The 24,164-nt window shown below is 42.8% G+C and overlaps 1 protein-coding gene across 16 annotated transcripts in view; it reads right to left on the bottom strand.

Annotated features, from left to right (window-relative positions):
- Window positions 1-24,164, bottom strand: part of RIMS1 (regulating synaptic membrane exocytosis 1) — a 423,664-nt gene that overhangs the window by 282,220 nt on the left and 117,280 nt on the right. For all 16 annotated transcript variants that reach the window (XM_056565855.1, XM_056565856.1, XM_056565857.1 and 13 more), the window contains one exon: window positions 4,032-4,375. In XM_056565855.1, the coding sequence (XP_056421830.1) occupies window positions 4,032-4,375 (344 nt within the window). The remainder of the gene's footprint in view (window positions 1-4,031; window positions 4,376-24,164) is intronic.

Here is a 24,164-nt window from a genome sequence, read left to right as displayed (position 1 = left end):
ATACCCCTATGCAATCCCTAATTTAGTCCTCAAACGCACATGGTGCTCTCTCACTTCGGAGCCCTGTCGTATTTGAAGGAAACAGTTAAGGGCCACATATGGGGTATTTCCATATTCGGGAGCAATTGCATTACAGATTTTGGAGAGCTTTGTCTCCTTTTACCCCTTACGGAAAGGTAAAGCTGGGGTCTACACCAGCCTGTTAGACCCCCAAAAATTGCAACACAACTTCTCCACAGTGCGTAAAATACTCTGCAGGTGTACAACAAGGCTCAGGAGTGAGAGCACACTGTGTACATTTGAGGCCTAAATTGGTGATTTGCACATGGGTGGCTGATTTTACAGCGGTTCTGACGAAAAATAATAAATACCCACATGTGACCCCATTTTGGAAACTTCACTCCTCACGGAACGTAACAAGGGGCATAGTGAGCCTTAACACCCCACAGGTGTTTGACAAATTTTTGTTAAATTGGATGGGGAAAAAAAAAAATGTAACATGATTTTCACAAGGGAAAATTGGAAAAAAGCCCCCTAAAATGTGTAATCCCATTTCTTCTGAGTAAGAACATACCCCATATGTGGATATAAAGTGCTCTGCGGATGAACTACAAAGCTCAGAAGAGAAGGAACGCCAATGGGCTTGTTATGTATCTTGAGGGGTGTAGTTTCCAAAATAGTATGCCATATGTTTTTTTTTTTGCTGTTCTGACACCTTAGGGGCTTCCTAAATGTGACATGCCCCCCAAAAACCATTTCAGCAAATTGTCGCCCCTTCCCTTCTGAGCCCTCTAGTACACCCACAGAGCACTTTACATCCACATATGAGGTATTTGCTTACTCGAGAGAAATGGGGTTACAAATTTTGGGGGGATTTTTCTCCTTTTACCCCTAGTAATAATTCAAAAACTAGGTGTTCAAGAACACGCGAGGGTATAAAATGAAGATTTTCTCCTTCACTTTGCTGCTATTCCTGCTGAACTTTGAAATTCTCTGATGTCTTCCAAAAGTAAAAACATCAACAGTCAACTTTATGATGAAAATATAAAGTAGACATATTGTATATGTGAATCAATATATACTTTATTTGCTATGTCTATTTTCCTTACAAACAGAGAGCTTCAAAGTTTGAAAAATGCTAAATTTTTACATTTTTCAACAAAAATTCAACGAAAATTTACCACTATGTTAAAGCAGAATATATCACGAAAAAACATTCTCAGAATCAAATTCATAAGTAAAAGCATTCCAGAGTTATTAATGTGACAGTGACAGTGGTCAGATGTGCAAAAAATGCTCGGGTCCTTAAGGTGAAAATGGGCTGAGTCCTTAAGGGGTTAAGGACCAGGCCAATTTTGTTTCTGCTTTTTAGTTCTTTCCTCCTCGCCTTCAAAAATACATAACTCTTTTATATTTCCATCCACAGACCCATATGAGGGCTTGCTTTTTGCGCAACAAATTGTACTTTGTAATGATATCACTAATTTTACCATAAAATGTAAGGCGAACCCAAATTCTTTTTATTTGCGTGAGGAAATTTAAATGAAAAGCGCAATTTAGCAAATTTTAGAGGGTTGCGTTTTCACGTTGTACACTTTACAGTAAAAAAATAAGTTTTCTTTATTTTTTGAGTAAATACAATTAAAATAATACCAATACTTTTCTATTATTGTACTGCTTAAAAAATGAAATATCAAACTTTTTTTTTTTTTTTTACAAAATAAGTATGTTTAAAATGGCCCTTTTTCGACCACCTATACCTTTCTAATTTTTCCATATACGAGCACATTTTACATATACGGGTAAATTGTTTGCGCCATGACCTGTAGTTTTTTTTAGTACCACTTTTTATTTATTTATTTATTTATTTATTTTTTACGCCATTCATCGTACGGGATCATTAACCTTACATTTTGATAGTTCAGACAATTACTCACCTGGCGATACCAAATATGTTTGTTAATTTTTTTTTTTTTAATCCTTTTTGGGGGTAAAATGGGAAAAAGGGGTGATTTACATTTTTATTGGGGGAGGGAATTTTTCACTTTTTTTAAAACTTAAAAATAGGCTTAGCACTAATCAGTATTATCGGCGATCTTCTGCTCTGGTCTGCATTTTGTTCTTCCAATCTCAAGTACCATACAAGCTACAGAAGCTACATATAACATCTCCCCCACCCTATGGTGGCTTCTAGCATTGAGCGATGAACATCAATCATGAACAAAAACCAATCCATTGTCATGGCAGTCTGAGGCCTTTACTGCCATAGGCAGGTTGTAACAGTAGAGTGCCGTCTGAATGGATCAATGCAATACAGTAGTATTGCATTTATTTATTTAACCCCTTAAACGGGAACTCCGGCGCTTAGACATCTTATCCCCTATCCAAAGGATAGGGGATAAGATGCCTGATCGCGGGGGTCCCGCCGGTGGGGACCCCCGTGACCTTGCACGCCGCACCCCGTTAAAAAACAGTCCCTGGAGCGTGTTCGCTCCCGGTCTGATTACTGTCGATCACGGAGCCGGAGCATTGTGACGTCCGGCTCCGACCCCGTGTGATGTCACGCTCTGCCCCCTCAATGCAAGTCTATGGATTTGCATTGAGGGGGCGGGGCGTGACATCACACAGGGGCAGAGTTGTGACACGCCCCCTCCCAAAGACTTGCATTGAGGGGGCAGGGCGTGACGTCAAACAGGGCAGAGTCGTGACGTCCCGATCTTCCGTTCCCATGGTCGGGAGCCAGAACCTCCAGCGCTGCCGGAAGCAGATACAGGTGGGTGCTGCATGCTATATTGCGGGGGTCCCCAGCGGCGGGACCCCCGTGATCAGACATCTTATCCCCTATCCTTAGGTTAGGAGATAAGATGTCTAGGGGTGGAGTACCCCTTTAAGGACTTAGCCCATTTTCACCTTAATGTCCAGGCCAATTTTATTTCTGCTTTTTGATTTTTTCCTCCTTGCCTTCTAAAATCCATAACTTTTTTATATTTCCTTCTACAGACCCATATAAGGGCTTGTTTTTTTGCGTGAACTTTGTAATGACACCTCTCATTTTTCCCCCCCCAAAAATTTTTTTAGGGAGGAAATTTACATGAAAACCACAATTTTGCCGGGACCTGCAGTACATGACACAAGCACCGCTCCGATGCTCGCGGTCATGTACATGACGTAAATGTACGTCCTGGTGAGCGAAGTACCTCCGCACCAGGACGTACATTTATGTCTGTGGTCATTAAGGGGTTAAGCAAATGAATAATGCATCAAAAAAAAAAAGTGAGAAAAAGTTTAGAAAAGGTTTTAAAATATTTATAAAAAAAAAAAAAAGAAAAGTCAAAACACCCACCCTCTGCCAAATTTTCAAGTGTATTCAAAAGGAATGGAAAATATAAAGGAAGGATGTACACAACCCCTTCCTCATGGGTCCTCTTATGACTTTGGCTCAAAAACTGTAGTGACACCCCCCCCCCCCCCACCCCCCCCACCACATCAAAAAAGCCTGAAAAAAAATAACTAGCTTTAAGGGGTTATACCAAAATTAAAAGTTATTCCATAAGATGTGGGTGACCAGCTGATCAGAGGGGGTCCAATCACTGGGACCCACATCAATCATGAGAAAACTAAGGTCAAATGTCCCCTAAGTTAAGACAGCTCAAATGCTCTACCTCTGCTGCATCCATTGTCTAAAAGACTTTAAAAAAACAGCAGAGTTTAGTGCACGGCAATGTTTGGAAGTCCCATAGAGATGCATGCATGCTGCTTTTCCATTCGCCTAGCTGGAACAAATGATCTCCATAAAATGTACTGATATATTCCTTTAACATTTTCATTTAACAATTAATTTACAATCTTATCTATGATGTTGATTCACATATCATGCCTACATAATTGGTAGTGCTGTACAGAGACTGTGCTTGCTCACATCTCAGCAATACTTAGGTGTACACATGAGCCTACATATGATAATGGGAATAAATATCATCATGTCAAACAGATCTGTATTCACATGAACATGTGAGGCACCATAATATTACCTGTCTCGTGGTGGTTCACTTCTTGACCTTGAAGACTGTTTTTGTTCTTGGACTGCAGCTTGTAATGATGGTTCTGACCCTTTGCTTAGATCAGACTGTAAACTAGTAGGTGAGGTCTCTTGAGAACCAGCTGTAGCGGCAGTACTTAAAGGTGTTTGAGATCTAGATCTCTCTTGAAGTCTGGCTTTCTTTTCCCTTGGTGCATCAGAACCAGCTCCAGTACCAGTGTCACTTAATGTTCCATCCTGACATGGAGGCTGCTGCGGCCCACTTCCAAAAAACCAAGCTCCCGATTTTGTAAGAATTTCTTGTTGCTTCCGGCACAGATTACAAACCCACATAACCTATTTAAAAAAAAGTTAAAGACAATGTATTAAAGAAAAAAAAGAAAAAAATTTAACATTATTTAACATAATATTTTTATATTCTATTTTACTTATATATCTGAAAAGTTATCTTTAAAGGGAATCTGACAGCTGGCTCACCTGCACTAAACCCAATACACACTGTTATAGTGTGAGTGAACCAGATACTCAGCATCCCGGGTCCTACCTCCATTGCACAAAGTCGGCTATTAGTAACGGAGGCTAATGCAACGGGTATCTCTGCAACCGGACCGTAGATCTGAGTAAGTAATCCGGTTCCCTTGCACTATAACCATGTGTATTGGGTTTAGTGCGAGTGAACTGGCTGTCAGTTTCCTGTTAGGGGAAGGGTAACACATACTGCATTAGCAGCATATCTCACACTGCAGGCTGCAGAAAATCTGCTGCGGATTCTGCTAGGAGAAGACACACCGGAGCCCTGTATGCACAGTAAATTTTGGAGGCTGGTCGCATGCACTGTCGCCAGTCACTAGGGCTGCAACCAAATGTGGTATGTTTGATCCTACCTTAAAGGAGTATTCTAGTTTCAACAAAAATGATTATACATTGTATAAATAAAAGTTTTACAATTTTCCAATACACTTTATGTATCAATTCCTTGTATTTTACAAGATATTTGCTTGTAGTAATTCCAAAGTAACATTCTGTCCAGCCCATGTCCTGGTCATTTAAAGGACAGGTAAGTGACAAGCTTGTTACAGTCAAAGTAAGGGTATGTTCGCACTAGGTGGTACTGTGAAGATTTTCTGCAACAAGATCTACAGCACATTACAGAAGCAGTAATAACAAATCTCAGCCACGTGCTGCTGAAAATTTTCACACAGAATTCATTATTCGGTATCTATTTTAACTGTCATTTATGCTGTGGAAATGCTGCAGTTTTGTTGAACATTTTACTGTACTACCTGCAGAATTTTCCCTTTCAGCACTACCACATAGGCCACATCCACATTAAGAAATGTGGCAAGCATAACATTAAACGGCTGAATGGTCACAAATTTAGTTTTGCTACTTTTGTACACCAGTTTTCTGTTGTAGAAGTTACAGCTAATAAGTCCCAATGGGGCAGATTTATGAAGCCATCTAAACTAAGTAGTGTCTATGTTACCCTCTGCAGTCAAATACATCATAGCTTTCATTTCATATACTGCTCTTAAAAATTAAAGGTCAGCTGTGATTGGTTGCTATGGGTTACAGAAACAGTATTTCTTTCAGACAGCTTCACTGGAGTAGTCCTAAAAGATTGGAAATTAGGAAATGTTTTGCCTATGCACAAAAAAGGTAGCAGGGAGGAATATATAAAAGTAGAAGTAGTAGTAGAAATCGTGCAACTATAGGCCAGTAAGCCTGACATTAATCGGATAGGATTGTGGAACATCTAAAATCCCATGGATTGCAAGAAGAAAAACAATATGGATTTACTTCAGGGAGATGTCTAATCTTATTTTTTTTTTTATTGGGTGGCTAAAATAATAGATGAAGGAGGTGCAGTAGACATCTAGATATTAGGAAGGCTCTTGACACTGTCCTACATAAAAGACTTAAAGCGTACCTGTCAGATCCCACACAAAAAAAAACTGTTATAGGTTACTCAGTACGTCATCCTGATCATGTACATGTAATTTTTATGTATCTATCACCAATATTTCACAAAAAAAATTGCATATTACAGCTGCTCGATGTCTTTTCTATCTTGTCAAAGGGAGGGGGGGTATCTCTCTTGCCTGCACTGTGATGACTCCTCCCCCCTTATTCTGCCTACAGCTTTTGCAAAACTACAACTTCCAGCATGCCCAGACATCCTCTGACTGTCCAGGCATGCTTGGAGTTGTAGTTTTGCAGCAAATGGATGCACATGTTTGGTAAAACTGCAGCCTTGTCAATCAGCCATCTCCTTTCCATGACCCTTGGACACGCCCATGCTGCTGTGGGACTCAACAGTGTCCCAGGAGGTATGGGGACCCCTAGTGGAGGGATTTCCAAAGGCAGTTTTCTTTAATAAAATGTGAAATAAAAAAGAAAAAAGTATATTGTTTTGCCAAGATGTACAACATATAAAAAGTTTTATATCTGACAGTGCCCATTTAACAATACCCAAGGACAGAATATAAAAACCCAAGGGCAGAATATAAAATATATGATACAGTCCTAATCACAGTACGTGAGGAAAGGGATTTAGGGGTCATTATTTCAGAAGACTTAGGCTAAGTTTCCACTTGGTTTTTTTACTGGACAAAAAAATGTAACCCCTTAAGGACCAAGGGCGTACAGGTACGCCTTTGCTCCCTGGTACTTAAGGACCAAGGGCGTACCTGTACCGGCGCGCGGCGGGGACCTGGCCGGGGTGACTGCTGATATCTATCAGAAGGCACCCCGCGCAAATGCCCAGGGGGGTCATTAGACCCCCCCATGTCGGCGATGGGCGCAAAATCGCAAGTGAATTCACACTTGCGATTTGCGCCGATTCCGGGTCATTACGGGTCTATGGTGACCCGGTGACCCGGAATAGAAGGGGGATCGCGGGTGTCCTAGACACCCACGATCCCCCTGTAGCGATAGGAAAGAGGTGGCAGGGTTGCCACCCCTCCTATCTCTGCTATTGGTGGTCTAGACGCGACCACCAATAGCAGATCGGGGGTGGAGGCGTTTACTTTCGGTTTCCCCGTTCTGCCCTCCCACAATAGGCGGGGCAGAACGGGGAAACCGACAGGGACCGGCAACGAAGATCCACTTACCCATCGGCGATGGCAGCGGGCGACGATCAGCGGCGGCAGCGGGCGACGATCGGCGTAAGAAGAGGACGGCGACGCAGCTTCATGGATCCAACGGAAGCCGGTGAGTTACTTAGCAACATCTGGAGGGCTACAGTCTGAGACCACTATAGTGGTCTGTAAACTGTAACCCTCCAGATGTTGCAAAACTACAACTCCCAGCATGCCCAGAGAGCTGTTTAGGCTTGCTGGGAGTTGCAGTTTTGCAACAGCTGGAGGTCTACAGTTTGAGACCACTGCAAAGTGATCTCTATACTGTGCACCTCCAGATCTTGCAAAACTAAAACTCCCAGCATGCTCAGACATCAGTTTGCTGTCTGGGCATGCTGGGAGTTGTAGTTTTGCAACATCTGGAGGTCCACAGTTTGGAAACCACTGTGCAGTGGTCTCTAAACTATAGCTCTCCAGATGTTGCAAAACTGCAACTCCCAGCATGCCTAAACAGCAAACAGCTGTCTCTGCATGCTGGGAGTTGTAGTTGCGATCCCTCCAGCTGTTGCATAACTACATCTCCCAGCATGCCTTTCGGCGATCAGTACATGCTGGGAGTTGAAGTTTTGCAACAGCTGGAGGCACACTGGTTTGAAAATACTGAGTTAGGTAACAGAACCTAACTGAAGGTTTTCCAACCAGTGTGCCTCCAGCTGTTGCAAAAGTACAACTCCCAGCATGCACGGTCTGTCAGTACATGCTGGGAGTTGTAGTTTTGAAACAGCTGGAGGTTTGCCCTCCCATGTGAACGTACAGGGTACATTCACACTGGCGGACTTACAGTAAGTTTTCTGCTTCAAGTATGAGCTGCGGCAAATTTTTCACCGCTGCGCAAACTCCTAGCGGTAAATTCACTGTAAACCCGCCAGTGTGAACGTACCCTAAAAACACTACACTTACACATAATAAAGAGTAAAACACTACATTTACTCCCCCTTACACTGCCCCCCTAATAAAAATAAAAAACGTATTGTACGGCAGTGTTTCCAAAACAGAGCCTCCAGCTGTTGCAAAACAACAACTCACAGCATTTCCTGACAACCACTAACTGTCCAGGCATGCTGGGAGTTTAGCAACAGCTGGAGGCACCCTGTTTGGGAATCACTGGCGTAGAATACGCCTATGTCCACCCCTGTGCAATCCCTAATTTAGTCCTCAAATGCGCATGGCGCTCTCTCACTTCAGAGCCCTGTCGTATTTCAAGGAAACATTTTAGTGCCACATATGGGGTATCTCCGTACTCAGGAGAAATTGCACTACTAATTTTGGGGGCTTTTTTTCCTTTTACCCCTTATGAAAAAGAAAAGTTGGGGTCTACACCAGCCTGTTAGTGTAAAAAAAATTTTTTTTTACACTAACATGCTGGTGTTGTCCTTTACTTTTTATTTTCACGGGAGGTAAAAGGAAAAAAAGACCCCCAAAATTTGTAACGCAATTTCTCCTGAGTACGGAAATACCCCATATGTGGGCGTAAAATGCTCTGTGGACGCACAACAAGGCTCAGGAGTGAGAGCGCACCATGTACATTTGAGGCCTAAATTGGTGATTTGCACAGGGGTGGCTGATTTTACAGCGGTTCTGACATAAACCCCAAAAAATAAATACCCACATGTGACCCCATTTTGGAAACGACACCCCCCACGTAACGTAACAAGGGGTATAGTGAGCCTGAACACCCCACGGGTGTTTGACAAATTTTCATTAAAGTTGGATGGGAAAATGAAAAAAAAAATTTTTTTTCACTGAAATGATGGTGTCACCCTAAATTTTTCATTTTCACAAGGGAAAAATAAAAAAAAGCCCCCCAAAATGTGTAACCCAATTTCTTCTGAGTAAGAGCATACCCCATATGTGGATGTAAAGTGCTCTATGGGTGCACTACAATGCTCAGAAGAGAAGGAGCGCCATTGGGATTTTGAAGAGAGCGCCATTGGGACTTTGTTTACAAAGCCCCCATGGTACGAGAACAATGGACCCCCCCCCCCCCATATGTGACCCCATTTTGGAAACTACACCCCTCATGTAATGTAATAAGGGGTACAGTGAGCATTTACGCCCCACAGGTGTCTGACAGATTTTTTGGAACAGTGATCCGTGAAAATGAAAAATTTAATTTTCCATTTGCACAGCCTTTGGAACAGACTGTTCCATGATGGGAGTAGTACCTGTACTAATAGATCATCCCAGGTGTCACTTTTGACACCTGATGCGATCGTCTTTTATATTGCAGAGATGAGGAGCGGCTTTCTCCTGCGCTCGCATCTCTGCACTATACTCTGGCCGGCCAGTGATGTGAATAGAAATTCACATCACTGATTCATATTCTCTGCCCAGAGTGGTGATTGGCCGGATGGTGGCAGCCAATCATCGCTCTCAGCGAGAAATATGAATCAGTGATGTGAATTAATATTCACATCACTGGCCGGAGTACAGTGCAGAGATGCGAAGGGCAGGAGAAAGCCGCTCCCCATCTCAGCGATGAAAGACGATCACAGCGGGTGTCAGGAGTGACACCCGCTTGATCTGTCCTTAACTGCAGGTACTGCTGCTCCCAACATGGAGCACACTCTGCCATGCCACCCACTTCTATACATTATATAGGAGGATTGCAACGGGTGTCAGAAGTGACACCCGGGGTAATCTGTCTATAAGTACAGGTACTACTACTCACATCATGGAAAAGTGTGTTCCATGCTGGAAGTAGTAGTACCACCTAAAAAATGTAAAAAATAAAGTTAAAAACAGGTCAGGTCACAGAGCAAAAGAATCAAATACACGGCAAGGCAATAACAGGAATGCTTTCTCTCAGGCTCAATGCAACAAAGATCCGGCAGGGAAGTGAGGAATTTATCAATGAGCCACAGGTGAATTACACAAATGATCGCACTGGCCTTTAAATCTTAAAGCTCCGGCGCGTGCGCCCTAGGGGACGGGGACACGCGTGCCGGAGCAGAGAGGCAGAGGCTGGGGCAGGAGAAGCACCAGTTGAGTGACGGACTGGGGCTCGCATGCTGGCACGTCCCGCAATGCGAGTCCCAGCCCCGCCGGCAGCAGCAGGTACCGGGACCATGCGCTCATGGCCAGCATAACGTAACAGGTCTCCTTCCGGCCTGGCAGGAGACCAAACTCATGAAGTGCGTGCAGGGCATGGCAAAGCACAGCTCTCGCAGGCTTTAGTGATGTCGCGCTTGTTGGGGAACGCACACTTTCTCTTGCCGGGAGCTCCCACAATGTGAGCAACAGTAAAGGCATGATACAGAGCTTTTTAAAGCTCGGAAAATTTTTGTAAGGGTAGGAGGAGTAGTTAGGGAACATAATCTGAGTTAGTTGAGAAAATATGTTTTGATGACAGGTACTCTTTAACCCCTTCCCACAAATTGACGTATATATATATATATATATATATATATATATATATACGTCCATTTTCCCTGTGACTTAACACAAATGGACGTATATTTAGTCCATTAGTGATCACGGTGCCACGGGTGTGCGGGCGGTGATCGGCGGCGGGGGCCGGCAATTGCATATCACCGGGCACTTGCAGCAACTGTCAGGAGCGGAGCTGCGCTCCGATCCATACAGTTAGCCCCTTCAGTGCTGAGGTCAATGTGACCGCAGCATTGATTGCCGGAGACAGAGGGAGAGAGCTCCCTCTGTTCTCCAATGAGACCCTGCAGATCTCATAGGTAACCATGGCAACTAGGGACCTCCGAACGGCCCCTGGTTACCTGGCTATGGAAGCCAATCAGGCTCTGCCCAAGGCAAAGCCTGATATGTCAGGCATAATACACTGCAGTACAGATCAGTACTGCAGTGTATTATAAGTGTCATGTCCCCTGGTGGGACAGAAAAAAAATTTAAGTAAAAAAAAGAAAATTCACTAAATATATAATAAATAAAAACAATTAATAAATAAACATACACAATCTCCAATTCTCTCCCCTCCAAAAATATATACACATATTTGGTATCGTCGAGTCTGTTACAAACCAAGCAATAAGACTATCTCATTATTCAACCAACACGATGAACGCCATAAAAAAAAAATAGAAACCCTGCCAAATTTATGGCTTTATATCAATGCCGCCTCTGTTAAACTAAAATAAAAAGTGATCAAAATGTCCCATGTACCCCAAAATGGTACCACTAAAAACGCCAACGCTACCACACAACATTGTGAGTATAAAAATAATAAAAATATACACCTCTCAGAACATAGCGATGCACTAACAATAAAAATAGTTTTTATAGTGTAGAAGTAATAAAACATCAAGTAAAGTACATAAATGAGGTATCGCCATAATCGTACCAACCTGCAGAATACAATTACCATGTCATTGATGCTGCATGGTGAACACCGTAAAAAATAAAACATTAATCTTGCCAAAATTACTTTTTTGGTAATCCCACCTCACTAAAAATTTTATAAATAGTTATCAAAATGTCAGACAAACCCCAAAAACCACTACTTATCCCACAAAAAATGAGCCCTCACACAGCAAATTTGGTAAAAAATATTAAAAAGTTTACAGTGCTCAGAATATGGTGACACTCCAAAAAATATTTTTACAAAAAAAATATTTTTGTGATGTAAATGGTATAAACCATAATAAACATATATAAATTAGGTATCGCCTTAATCGTACCAAATGGCAGACCAAAAATAACAAGTAATTTATACTGTATGAAAAATGACTGTAACATTTTTTATAAAAAAAACAATAGCAGAACCGTGTTTCTTTTTATTCGTACCACCTCATAAAATATGGAATAAAAAGCGATCAGAGTGTCACATGTACCTCAAAATGGTACCCATGAAAACATCAATTTGCCTCGCTAAAATATGTTGCAACCCAAAGGCCCCTCCCTGCATCTTGATAAGGTGTTTACAAAATATCCTAAATAAAAGGAAGACCCAAAATCGACACGGTGCTTTGTCATGGGCCACATATGGGATATTTCTAAATACCGTATATACTCGAGTATAAGCCGAGTTTTTCAGCACGAAAACACCCCCCTCGGCTTATACTCGAGTGAACTTTCCGCCCTCAGTGGTCTTCAACCTGCGGACCTCCAGAGGTTTCAAAACTACAACTCCCAGCAAGTTTTGAAACCTCTGGAGGTCCGCAGGTTAAAGACCACTGCGGCCTTCGACATCATCCAGCCCCCTCTCACCCCCTTTAGTTCTGTACTCACCTCCGCTCGGCGCTGGTCCGATGCTGCAGGACTGTCCGGTGGGGAGGTCGTCCGGTGGGATAGTGGTTCCGAGCTGCCATCTTCACCGGGGAGGCCTCTTCTCCACACTTCGGGCTCGGCCCCGGAATAGTCACGTTGCCTTGACGACGACGCAGAGGTACGTTCTTTACCAACGTCCCTCTGCATCATCGTCAAGGCAACGCCTCTATTCTGGGCCCGAAGCGCGGAGAAGAGGCATCCCGGTGAAGATGGCAGCCCGGAACCACTATCCCACCGGACAACCTCCCCACCGGACAGTCCTGCAGCACCGGACCGGCACCGAGCGGAGGTGAGTACAGAACTAAAGGGGGTGAGAGGGGGCTGGATGATGTAGAAGGCCACAGTGGTCTTCAACCTGCGGACCTCCAGAGGTTTCAAAACTACAACTCCCAGCAAGCCCGGACAGCCGATGGCTGCCCGGGCTTGCTGGGAGTTGTAGTTTTGAAACATCTGGAGGTCCGCAGGTTGAAGACCATGATGATGACATGTGGTGATGATGACAAGGGGATGATGAAAGGGGGGGGTTGTGGGATTATGACAAGGGGATGATGAAGGGGGGGGATTATGGCAAGGGGATGATGAAGGGGGAGGTGGAATGATGACAGGGGGATGATGAAGGGGGGGGGTGGGATGATGACAAGAGGATGATGACAAGAGGATGATGACAAGGGGATGATGAAGGGGGTTGGGGATGATGACAAGGGGATGATGAAGGGGGGGTGTGGGATGATGACAAGGGGATGATGACAGGCGGTGATGATGAAGGGGGGATGATGACAGGCGGTGATGATGAAGGGGGGATGATGACAAGGTGATGATGACAGGGTGATGATGACAGGGTGATGATGATGAGGGTGTTAATGACGGGGTTCTGGATGATGACAGGGGGGATGATGTATTTCCCACCCTAGGCTTATACTCGAGTCAATAACTTTTCCTGGGATTTTGGGGTGAAATTAGGGGCCCTGGCTTATATTCGGGCCGGCTTATACTCGAGTATATACGGTATGTAAGAATTAGGGGAATACATTTTGAGTTGTAATTACCTGTCAGCACCCACTGTGTTGCAGAATTTTTTTTTTTTGCAAAATGGCATATTTGCAAAAAATAAAATAAAAAAATAAAATTTTTGAATTCCACTTTGCTTTAATTTCTGTGAAACACCTAAAGGGTTAATAAACTACCCAAATGTCATTTTGATTACGCTGAGCGGTGCAGTTTTTATAATTGGGTGATTTATAGGGGGTTCTTACATACAGGCCCCTCAAATCCACTTCAGAATTGAACTGGTCCCTAAAAAGATCTGATTTAGATTTAGATTTAGAAGTCCCATAACGTCCTAAAAAGTTAAACAACATTTAACAAATTATGCCAACATAAAGTAGACATATTGTAAATGTGAATTAATAACTGATTTATGTTTTATGACTATTTTTCTTAAGGCTAGGTTTCCACTTGTTTTTTTTTTTTTTTTCAAAAATGGCAATAAAAACGCCTATTCTGCCGCATGGCGTTTTTTTTTTTGTGAAAAAACGCTGTGGCCAGATGTTAGCTGCAAGTCAATAGGGAACTGCAAAATACCATTTACACTTGGCATTTTTCAGTCTGGCGTTTTTTAAATCCTTTTGGCGTTTTTCTACTATTTTGGGCTCCTTGGCAATCTTTCAAAAACAGCCTCTTTTTGAGACTTTGGAATTTTTTGGGAAAATCCTGGCGTTTCCCTCCCATAAAAATCTATTTAAAGGGTACCTTTCATCAAAAAAAAACTTTTGATGTATTATAGATTAATGGATGCAGAATAACTTTCCAATAGCATGTTATTAAAAAAAATATACTTCTTTCGATTAAATTTTCCACTTTAAAAAAATGACCACTAGGGGTCTCCCTACCAGTCCTTTTTTTTTTATAGATTTCAGACTTATGCTTGAGTCCTAAATCTCAGACTGCAGCCGGGACACAGACAAGCTCAGCACTGCTCCCTGCCAAGGAGTTTGTCTGTGTCCCGGCTGCAGTCTGAGATTTAGGACTTCAGACTCCAGGGTTTTAACTTTCTTTTTTGGACTTTAGCGATCCCAAAAAGTGATGGAGATACCCTTTTTAATAAAATTTCGTAGGGTACCATTAAAGGGCTACTCCGGTGAAAAACTTTTCTTTTTTTTTTTAAATCAACTGGTGGCAGAAAGTTTAACAGATTTGTAAATTACTTCTATTAAAAAATCTTAATCCTTCCTGTACTTATTAGCTGCTGAATACTACAGTGGAAATTCTTTTCAGTTTGAAACACAGAGCTCTCTGCTGACATCATGAGCACAGTGCTCTCTGCTGACATCTCTGTCCATTTTAGGAACTGTCCAGGGTAAAAGGAAATCCCCATAGCAAACATATGCTGTTCTGGACAGTTCATAAAATGGACAGAGATGTCAGCAGAGAGCACTGTGCTCGTAATGTCAGCAGACAGTTCTGTGTTTCAAAAAGAAAAGAATTTCTGCTGTAGTATTAGGAAGCTAATAAGTACAGGAAGGATTAAGATTTTTTTAATACAAGTAATTTACAAATCTGTTTAATTTTCTGGCACCAGTTGATTTAAAAAAAAAAAAAAAAAGGTTTTCACCGGTGTACTCCTTTAAACAAAATTTTTATTAATTTTTAAAACAGGGATCATTTTATGTGGGTGGGTGGGGACCTAAAAATGTAGCCGACAATACAAAAAATTTAGTGTGTGTGTGTTTTTCACTTTTTTTCTTTATTTTTTTGCATTTTTTTAGTTAGTAATACTAGTCCCAGCATGGAACACACTGTTCCATGATGGGAGTAGTAGTACCTGTACTAATAGACAGATCGCCTGTTGCAATCCTCCTGTATAATGTATAGATGCGGCCGGTCGCTCTTCTATGGTCCCCTGCACTGCCGTATATATACACCTATTCATATTTCCCGATGGTTCCAGCCAATCACAACTCTCAGTGAGAAATATGAATAGGTGTATATATACGGCAGTGGAGGGGACCATAGAAGAGCGGCCGCCCACATCTATACATTATACTGGAGGATCACAGCGGGTGTCATGAGTGACATCCGCTGTGATCTTTCCTTAACTGCAAGTACTACTACTCCCAACATGGAGCACACTCTGCTCCATGCTTGGAGCTGTAGTACCTGCATTAATAGACAGATCGCAACAGGTGTCAGAAATTACACTTGCTGTGATCTGTCTATTAATGCAGATACTACAGCTCCCAGCATGGAGCAGAGTGTGCTCCATGTTGGGAGTAGTAGTACCTGCAGGTAAGAACAGATCAAAGCGGGTATCACTACTGACACCCGCTGTGATCGTCCTGTCTATAGCAGAGATGGTGCCGCTCTATACAGTGCTCACATCTCTTCTCTTTACTTCGGCCAGTGATGTGAATAGAACATCACTCATTCATATTTCCCTCAGAGCAGTGATTGGCTGCAATCATCCGGCCAATCACCACTCTGGGCGGAAAATATGAATGAGTGCTGTTCTATTCACATCACTGGCCGGAGTATAGTGCAGAGATGCGAGCGCTGTATGGAGACGCTCCACATCTCTGCTATATTATGGACGATCGTATCGGGTGTCACAACTGACATCCGGGGCGATCTGTCTATTAATACAGGCACTACTACTCCCATCATGCAACAGTCTGTTCCATGCTGGGAGTAGTAGTACTACCTAAAAAATCTAAAAAATTTAGAAAAAAAGTGAAACACACACACACTTTATTAAAAAATAATTAAAATGTTGTTATAAAATAAATACATTTCGTTAAATAAAAATTTTTCCATCACTACTGCATCCTTTTTTTATTTTTTTTTTTGGACCCAACAAATTTGGGGAACCAAAATAAACTGGCAAGTTGCAATTTCCACTCAAATGAAAAAAAGCCAGAAAAAACGGCATAAAAAACGCCAGACACAGGAAATTGCACTGCGTCCGCACGGAAAATGTTGTAAAGTCTTGTTCCACATGCTGGAGTGCCAGCTGGGCATGATGGCGCAAGGACCACTTGGAAAGGCCACGTCTCATAGACATTTTCGTATGGACTCCGCAGAAAGAACAGATACGTCTATACTTTCAGTGGACACCGGTGTTTGAATTTCTGTGCCAGAAACATCTGGCACAGAAATTTTGTCATGTGACCAGTGCAGCAAAATCCCATTGCAATCAATAAGACTCTGCTGCTGCGGAATGTCCATGCGAAATTTTGCATGAAAATTCCATCAGCTGAACATAGCCCTAAAGGAGGAGCCTCCATTACCAGTTGAGTTTTGTTATTTGGAGTGTAATGTTTGGTATAGCTTGTATTGTTCCGTGTGCCACAATATAAGAATACAAAGAAAAAGTTAGTTTAGAGGACCAAGGCCAGAAAAATGCATTCCCAAACTATTTTGAATACTAAACTGCAACAGTATGCATACATACTGTGCTGACGGTATAAAGATAGTCATAATGTGCATCTAGGTCAGATCATTTCTAAAAATACACAGTATTTTAATCCTGCCATGGAATGCAGATGTCTATGCTAGCAAGATAATACAGATTACATGTATTCCTGGTAATAATACAGCTGCTTTTCTAATCAACCTTTATAAGAACATATCTGTTACAAGCACGACAATCCCTTTCAGTGAAGGCTTCCATTAGGCTCCATTTTCATCACATTTAGAGCTTAAAGGGGCACTCCCGTGGAAAACTTTTTTATTTTAAATCAACTGGTGCCAGAAAGTTAAACAGCTTTGTAAATTACTTCCATTAAAAAATCTTAATCCTTCCAATACATTTTAGGGGCTGTATACTTCAGAGGAAATGCTTTTCTTTTTGGATTGCTCTGATGTCACAACCACAGTGCTCTCTGCTGACCTCTGATGTCCATTTTAGGAACTGTCCAGAGCAGCATATGTTTGCTATGGAGATTTTCTCCTGCTCTGGACAGTTCCAAAAATGACAGAGATGCCAGCAGAGAGCACTGTGGTTGTGACATCAGAGAAATCCAAAAAGAACAGCATTTCTTCTGAAGTATATAGCCCATAAAAAGTACTGGAAGGATTAATATTTTTAATAGAAGTAATTTACAAATCTGTTTAACTTTCTGGCACCAGTTGATTTAAAAAAAAAAAAAAGTTTTCCAATACCCCCAATACACGTCCTGTTGCGGGAACGTGCATCCTGCCTGAACGTGTATAAACGTCCATGGAGGTTAAGGGGTTAAATCTTAATTAGGGAAGGATTTTTTTAACTTTTAAAAACATCCTTTTATTTATACATTTGATTGCTTATACAGCTCACTGCAATGCTACTGAATTGTACTGAGCTGTAAAATCAGCACTCTATTATTACAGTCTGCCTGAGGCAGAATGTATTAGTAGAGTTAACATGTATGGCAAGGAGGCTTTCAGAAGGCCACTAGCTGCCATGGCAACGATTAGCACCCAACAATTTCATTACATCTGACAGCCCCCTTAATCCTGCGATCGCTATTGATTGTGGCATTTAGGGGGTTAAATAGCCAGCATCAGTGTAGCTGGGACCCGCAGTGTATGGAGCAGGCTCAGATCCCCCACATATATTGCTGTATGACGATTGTGAAAGGGTTAAATTTACTTACTGTGAATTTACCAACCACATCTTCAGGAAGTTTGTTTCAAGTAGTGACTACTCTCAATGCAACTTCTATCCTACCCAAAACAATTAGTTTTTTTTGTTTTTGTTTTTAACTCCATAAATACTTTTTTTTTTTGTTTCTCAAAGCACTATGCGGTTTAATAAAGGGCGTTTTTAAAACATATTTGCCACAAATCACAGTGACAAGAAGGGATTAATTCAATATTCTATAAGCTTCCCAACTTGACCACCCAACAAATATAGATGAAACAATACACCTTTTTAAGTAAAAAGGAAGTAATGTACTTTTATAGAGTGTTTTTCTTCTTTCTCCTTATCTCTCTAAACAATGCTGCAATTTCACAGTAGTAATATTTTTCTGGTACGATTTATACATGTTGTTTGCGGTTGCTTCCCACGAGGAAGTAAGATTGCTACAATGATTAATCACTGTTCTGTAATAAGATTGCAATCTCCATAAAAAAAGAGTAAAAAACTCTACAGCTAAGCAAACATGCTCCCTTGGTGATCCAGGATTATGCATTCCTCTAAGCATCTATTTGTAAAATCAAACCATTTGATTAGCTGTTCAGTTGGCCAGATGCACATTAATAAAATTCTATTTTAGTTACCTAAATTAGGGCCAAATTCCTAATAAGGTAAGCTCACCCACTCTGCTTCTTTTTCTCTCTCACCAAGTGCCCAGACATACTGTATCATGATCAAGCTCCATGACGCTAATGTGCTGTACACCATGACATATGAGTAGCTATTCTCATTATAGTATGAACCTATTCTCAATTCTTCCTTTCCAAAATGACTTGGAAAAACATGAATCGACCAATGAAGCAGAATCGGATACCTTCCCGACTACCCAATCAGTATGTACTATTGATTGCATTTCATAACTTGACCTGGGTACTTTTTGGTTTTATTTCCTATATTAAAGGAGTACTTCAAGATACGAAAACTTATCCCCTAACCTAAGTATAGGTGATACGTTTCCGATTACAGCGATCTCCCGTAAGGGGCCCTGGGCTATTTGCCAAAATAGCGAGTTTCGACCACCACATGATGTGGCAGCCGACACGCCCCCTCAATACTCAATCAGTGTCCGCCTCTGCCATAGAAATGTATTTAGGGGGCGTGTCGGCTGCCACATCATGTGGTGGTCGGACACGCCACCTTGCCGCTGACTGCCGGGACCCGTACGGGAGATTGCGGGGGGGCAGCAGTCAGACCCCCCCGCGATCTGAAACTTATCCCCTATCCTTAGGATAGGGGATAAGTTTTCTTATCCTGGAATATTCCTTTGAGACAATTTGATAATATTGGGGGAGGGATGTAATTCCCAATGTAGAGGATTTATCACATTTATGCATTGGGATTTCAGTGTATACGGTATGTGTGAACAAACTCCTACTTAATTTAAAGGGACAAAGGCCTCTGAAAAATTTAAGAAGCCACCTGACAGGTTGCTATGGGCAACTGCACCATTCTTCTTCTACACAGAGGTTTTGATTATTCCCCCATCTGACCCTGGGACATGTAAAAAGTTTTTTTTATTTTTTATTACCTTTTAATAAAATACATACAATACAAAAAAAAATTTGGAAAATGTGTTTGCAGTCTTTATTAATATGCTCATTGAATATGCTTATTCCTTCCTGTCCTTGACGGATCTTTGTGCTCACTAGCTCTAGAGAAAGTGTTCCAGTTGTGTGTTGTCTAACAGTGTTCCTGACCTCTTGCTCTGTGACCTAAACTTGCTCCTGTGCCGCCTGCCCTCTGACCTCCTAGCTTCGTTCCTGACCACGCTCCTGTGCTGCCTGCCCTGACCTCTTTCCTGTCCAGACTACGAGTTTGCCTCATCTTACCTGTGCCACGTACACCTCAGAAGTCTGTGTGGATGAGTCGTATCAAGGGTAGTGACCTTGGTGCCTCCTGCCGCAGCAAGTCCATCCCGCTTTGCGGAGGGCTCTGGTGAAAACCAGCGGCACCTTAGACTCGGCACCCTGGTACGGCCCACGCCATCATCCACACGGGTTTAGTGGATTCACTGCTTCACTGCCATTTCAGAAAGATCCTGCCATGGATCCCGCTGGGGTGCCTCTGCCTGATGGTATGGATCTTTTCACCATCATGGCTCAACAGTCGCAACAGTTAGCTTGCCAGGCACAACAGCTGAATCAGTAGTCTGCTATGATGCAACAGCTTCTTTTTGTTCATCAGCAACAACAGCAGCAGCCGCAACCTGTTCCAGAGGCTCCTTCACTCCCTGCAGTTTCTTCCAGATCTAAGCTTCGTTTACCCTTGCCTACGACGTATGAAGGAGATTCCAAGTTGTGTAGAGGTTTTGCGACCCAGTGCTCTATGCATTTGGAACTCATGGTGGATCAGTTACCGACGGAGCGAGCTAAAGTGGGGTTTGTGGTCAGTCTGCTGTCTGGAAAAGCCCTGGCCTGGACTACTCCTTTTTAGGATCGTAATGATCCGCTGTCTTCTAACCTGCAGGCCTTTCTCTCTGAATTCCGCAATGTCTTGGAAGAAATGGCAATGTCTTGGAAGAACCTGCACGGGTTTCCTCTGCCGAGACTGCTTTACTGAATCTCCGTCAAGGGGACTCTTCAGTTGGCGATTACGCGGTTCAATTCTGCACCTTCCGAATTGGCCTGGAATGACGAGGCCTTGTGTGCTACATTCAAAAAAGGACTTTCTAGTAGAATCAAGGATGCTCTCGCTGCACGAGATCCTCCGTTTACCCTAAGTGAACTAATCCTTTTGGCCACTCAGATTGAAGTGCGTTTTGCCGAGAGGCAGGAAGAACTTCATTTGGAGAGGGAACCTGACTGAACACGGTGATTTCACCGTCTGGCACCCGTGTTTAACGTTCTACTTTACCGTCTCAACTGCCTTCTGTCAAAGAGGCTATGCAGATGGATCGGCCAACACAGCAGGCAAGAATCTGTTGACGCAGTGAGAATTTATGCCTCTATTGTGCCAGTCCGCAACACTTTCTCAAAGACTGTTCGTAACGTCCACAGCGTCCGAGAAACGCCAGGGCACGTAGGAGAGGCGTCCCTGGGTGTGAATACTACCTCTCCTTGTTTGACCATGCTAGTCCAAGTCTATACCTCTTCTAAGACATCTTTCTTTGCCTCAGCCTTTTTGGACTCAGGTTCTGCAGGAGATTTTATTGCTGCTTCCTTGGTCCATAAACATCGTCTCCCAGTGATTCGGCTTGCTAAGCCTTTGCATATCTCTTCTGTCAATGGAGAAAACCTTAATTGTATGGTGCTTTTCCGCACTGAACCTCTCATCATGCAAGTAGGAGTCTTACATAATGAGAAGATTGAGTTTTATGTGCTTCCTCAGTGTACTTCAAAGCTTCTTCTTGGTCTTCCTTGGCTTCAATGACACACTCCGCGTCTCGACTGGAAATCTGGTGAGGTCACTCGTTGGAGACCTTTTTGCCAAAACCACTGTCTTGAGTCTACCCAACCTAAGACTGTCTCTTCGCCTCCTTCTATGCCGAGCCTGCCTCTTCCTTACCAGGATTATTCAGATGTGTTCTGCGAAAAGCAGGCCGAGTCTCTTCCACCAAATTGTTCTTATGACTGTCCTATTGATCTACATCCTGGGACTACACCTCCCCGGGGAAGAATTTATCCTTTGTCAGTCCCAAAGATGCAAGCTATGGCTAAATATATCCAAGAGAACCTCCAAAAGGGTTCCATCCAAAAACCATCCTCCCCTGCCGGTGCTGGAGTCTTCTTTGCCAGGAAGAAGGATGGTTCTCTCAATCCTTGTATAGATTACCGGGGATTAAACAAAATCATGATCAAGAATTGCTATCCTCTACCTTTGATCTCTGAACTCTTTGATCATCTACGGGGTGCCAAGATTTTCTCCAAATTGGATTTGTGGAGAGCATGTGATCTCATTCGAATACGTGAAGGAGACAAATGAAAACGGCCTTTAATACCTGTGATGAACTAAAACAAGAAGGAAGAGCGCTCCATAGTGTAAAACCGCCACTCCAGGGTCCAATTAGTAATAGTAAAAAACCCTTACCGAAGGCGGTTGTGTGAACTCACACACAACAATGGTCTGCGTGAATGACAGAACAAGTCTGGTCTGCAGCCTCTCCAACCAAGGCAATATTCAACAGGTGAGGACTTCCAAGGGGCGGTGAGGGATATCGGCGCTGACCAGGAACGGACAAGTCCGGTGAGTAAAAGATTTTTTATTTAAATGCCATTTAAATAAAAAATCTTTTACTCACCGGACTTGTCCGTTCCTGGTCAGCACCGATATCCCTCACCGCCCCTTGGAAGTCCTCACCTGTTTAATACCCATGATGGACACTTTGAGTATCTTGTAATGCCTTTTGGCCTTTTTAATGCTCCTGCTGTCTTCCAGGAATTTGTTAATGACATCTTCTGCGATTAACATGTGTAGTGGTGTATCTTGATGATATTCTGATTTTCTCTCCCAATTTGGAGAAGCATCACTCTCATGTCCAACAGGTCCTTCAGTGCCTCAGGGATAATCATCTCTATGCCAAGCTTGGGAAATGCCTATTCGAGAGATCAAGTCTTCCATTTCTTGGTTACATTGTCTCCAACCAAGGTTTACAGATGGACCCTGATAAGCTGTCTGCAGTTTTGGACTGGCCTCGACCTACTGGAATTCGAGCTATACAACACTTTTTAGGCTTTGCCAATTATTATCGTCAGTTCATTCCACATTTTTCTTCCTTGGTCACCCCGATTGTGGTTCTCACGAAAAAGAACTGTAATCCCAAGTCTTGGTCTCCTGAAGCCAAAGCGGCCTTCTCTCGTTTAAAATCTGCATTTGCCTCGGTTCCTGTCCTCTCAAGACCTGATCCTGAGAAAGCCTTCTTTTTGGAGGTAGATGCTTCATCCGTAGGAGCTGGTGCCGTCTTGACTCAAAAAACCTCCAAGGGCAAAACTGTAACCTGTGGTTTTTTCTCCAAGACTTTTTTGCCTGCAGAAAGGAACTACTCTATCGGAGATCGGGAACTCCTCGCTATTAAGCTTGCCTTAGAAGAATTGCGACATCTATTTGAGGGTTCTTCTCATCCAGTCAGCATCTATATGGATCATAAGAATCTCTTATACCGTCAATCTGCTCAGCGCCTGAACCCTTGGCAGGCTAGATGGTCTCTATTCTTTTCCAGGTTTAACTTCTTTATACATTTCCGTCCTGTGGATAAGAATGTTAGAGCCGATGCCCTCTCTAGGTCCTCCAATGTGGTTGGGCTGTATTCCACTCCACGGCATATTGTACCACATGAGCGTTTGATTTCTGCTGCTCCAGTTGACCTCCAGCATGTTCCACTTGGGAGATCCTTCATGCCACCTCAACTGAGACATAGAGTTTTGAACTGGGGACATTCTTCTTTACTAGCTCGACATTCAGGAGTACAGAAGTGACTCACTCGGGATTATTTGTGGCCACACCTAGAATGCGATGTCACAGATTTTGTCCATTCCTGTGTTATCTGTGTTCGCGGAAAGACTCCTTGGCAGAGACCAGCTGGATTCTTACAGCCTTTTCCTATTCCAGAAACTCCCTGGTCTCACATTGTTTTGGAATTTATCACTGATCTGCCACCTTCCTGTAACAATAGGGTCATCTGGGTGGTTGTTGATTAGTTCTTTAAGATGGCTCATTTCATTTGTTTACCTGGTCTTCCATCTGCTCCTCAGCTGGCGAAACACTTTCTTCAACATATCTTTCACCTACATGGCCTTCCTACTCACATCGTTTCAGATCGCGGTGTGCAATTTGTTTCCAAGTTCGGGCGGGCCCTCTGTTCACGTCTAAAAATCAAGCTAGACTTTTCTTCTGTTTATCATCCTCAGACCAACGGCCAGGTAGAAAGAGTAAATCAAATCCTGGGAGATTATCTTCGTCATTTTGTCTCGGCCCGACCGGATAATTGGGTTGATCTCTTACCCTGGACAGAGTTCTCGTACAACCACAAAGACTGTGAGTCCACAAAGAAGTCTCCATTCTTTGTAGTCTATGGTCATTTTCCTAGTCCTCCCCTACCTCTTCCAGCCTCTTCTGGTGTGCCAGCTGTTGATGAACA

The sequence above is a fragment of the Hyla sarda genome, chromosome 3 (genome assembly GCF_029499605.1).
Source record: "Hyla sarda isolate aHylSar1 chromosome 3, aHylSar1.hap1, whole genome shotgun sequence".
Classification (NCBI taxonomy): domain Eukaryota; kingdom Metazoa; phylum Chordata; class Amphibia; order Anura; family Hylidae; genus Hyla; species Hyla sarda.
This window is presented reverse-complemented; position numbering and strand designations above follow the sequence as displayed.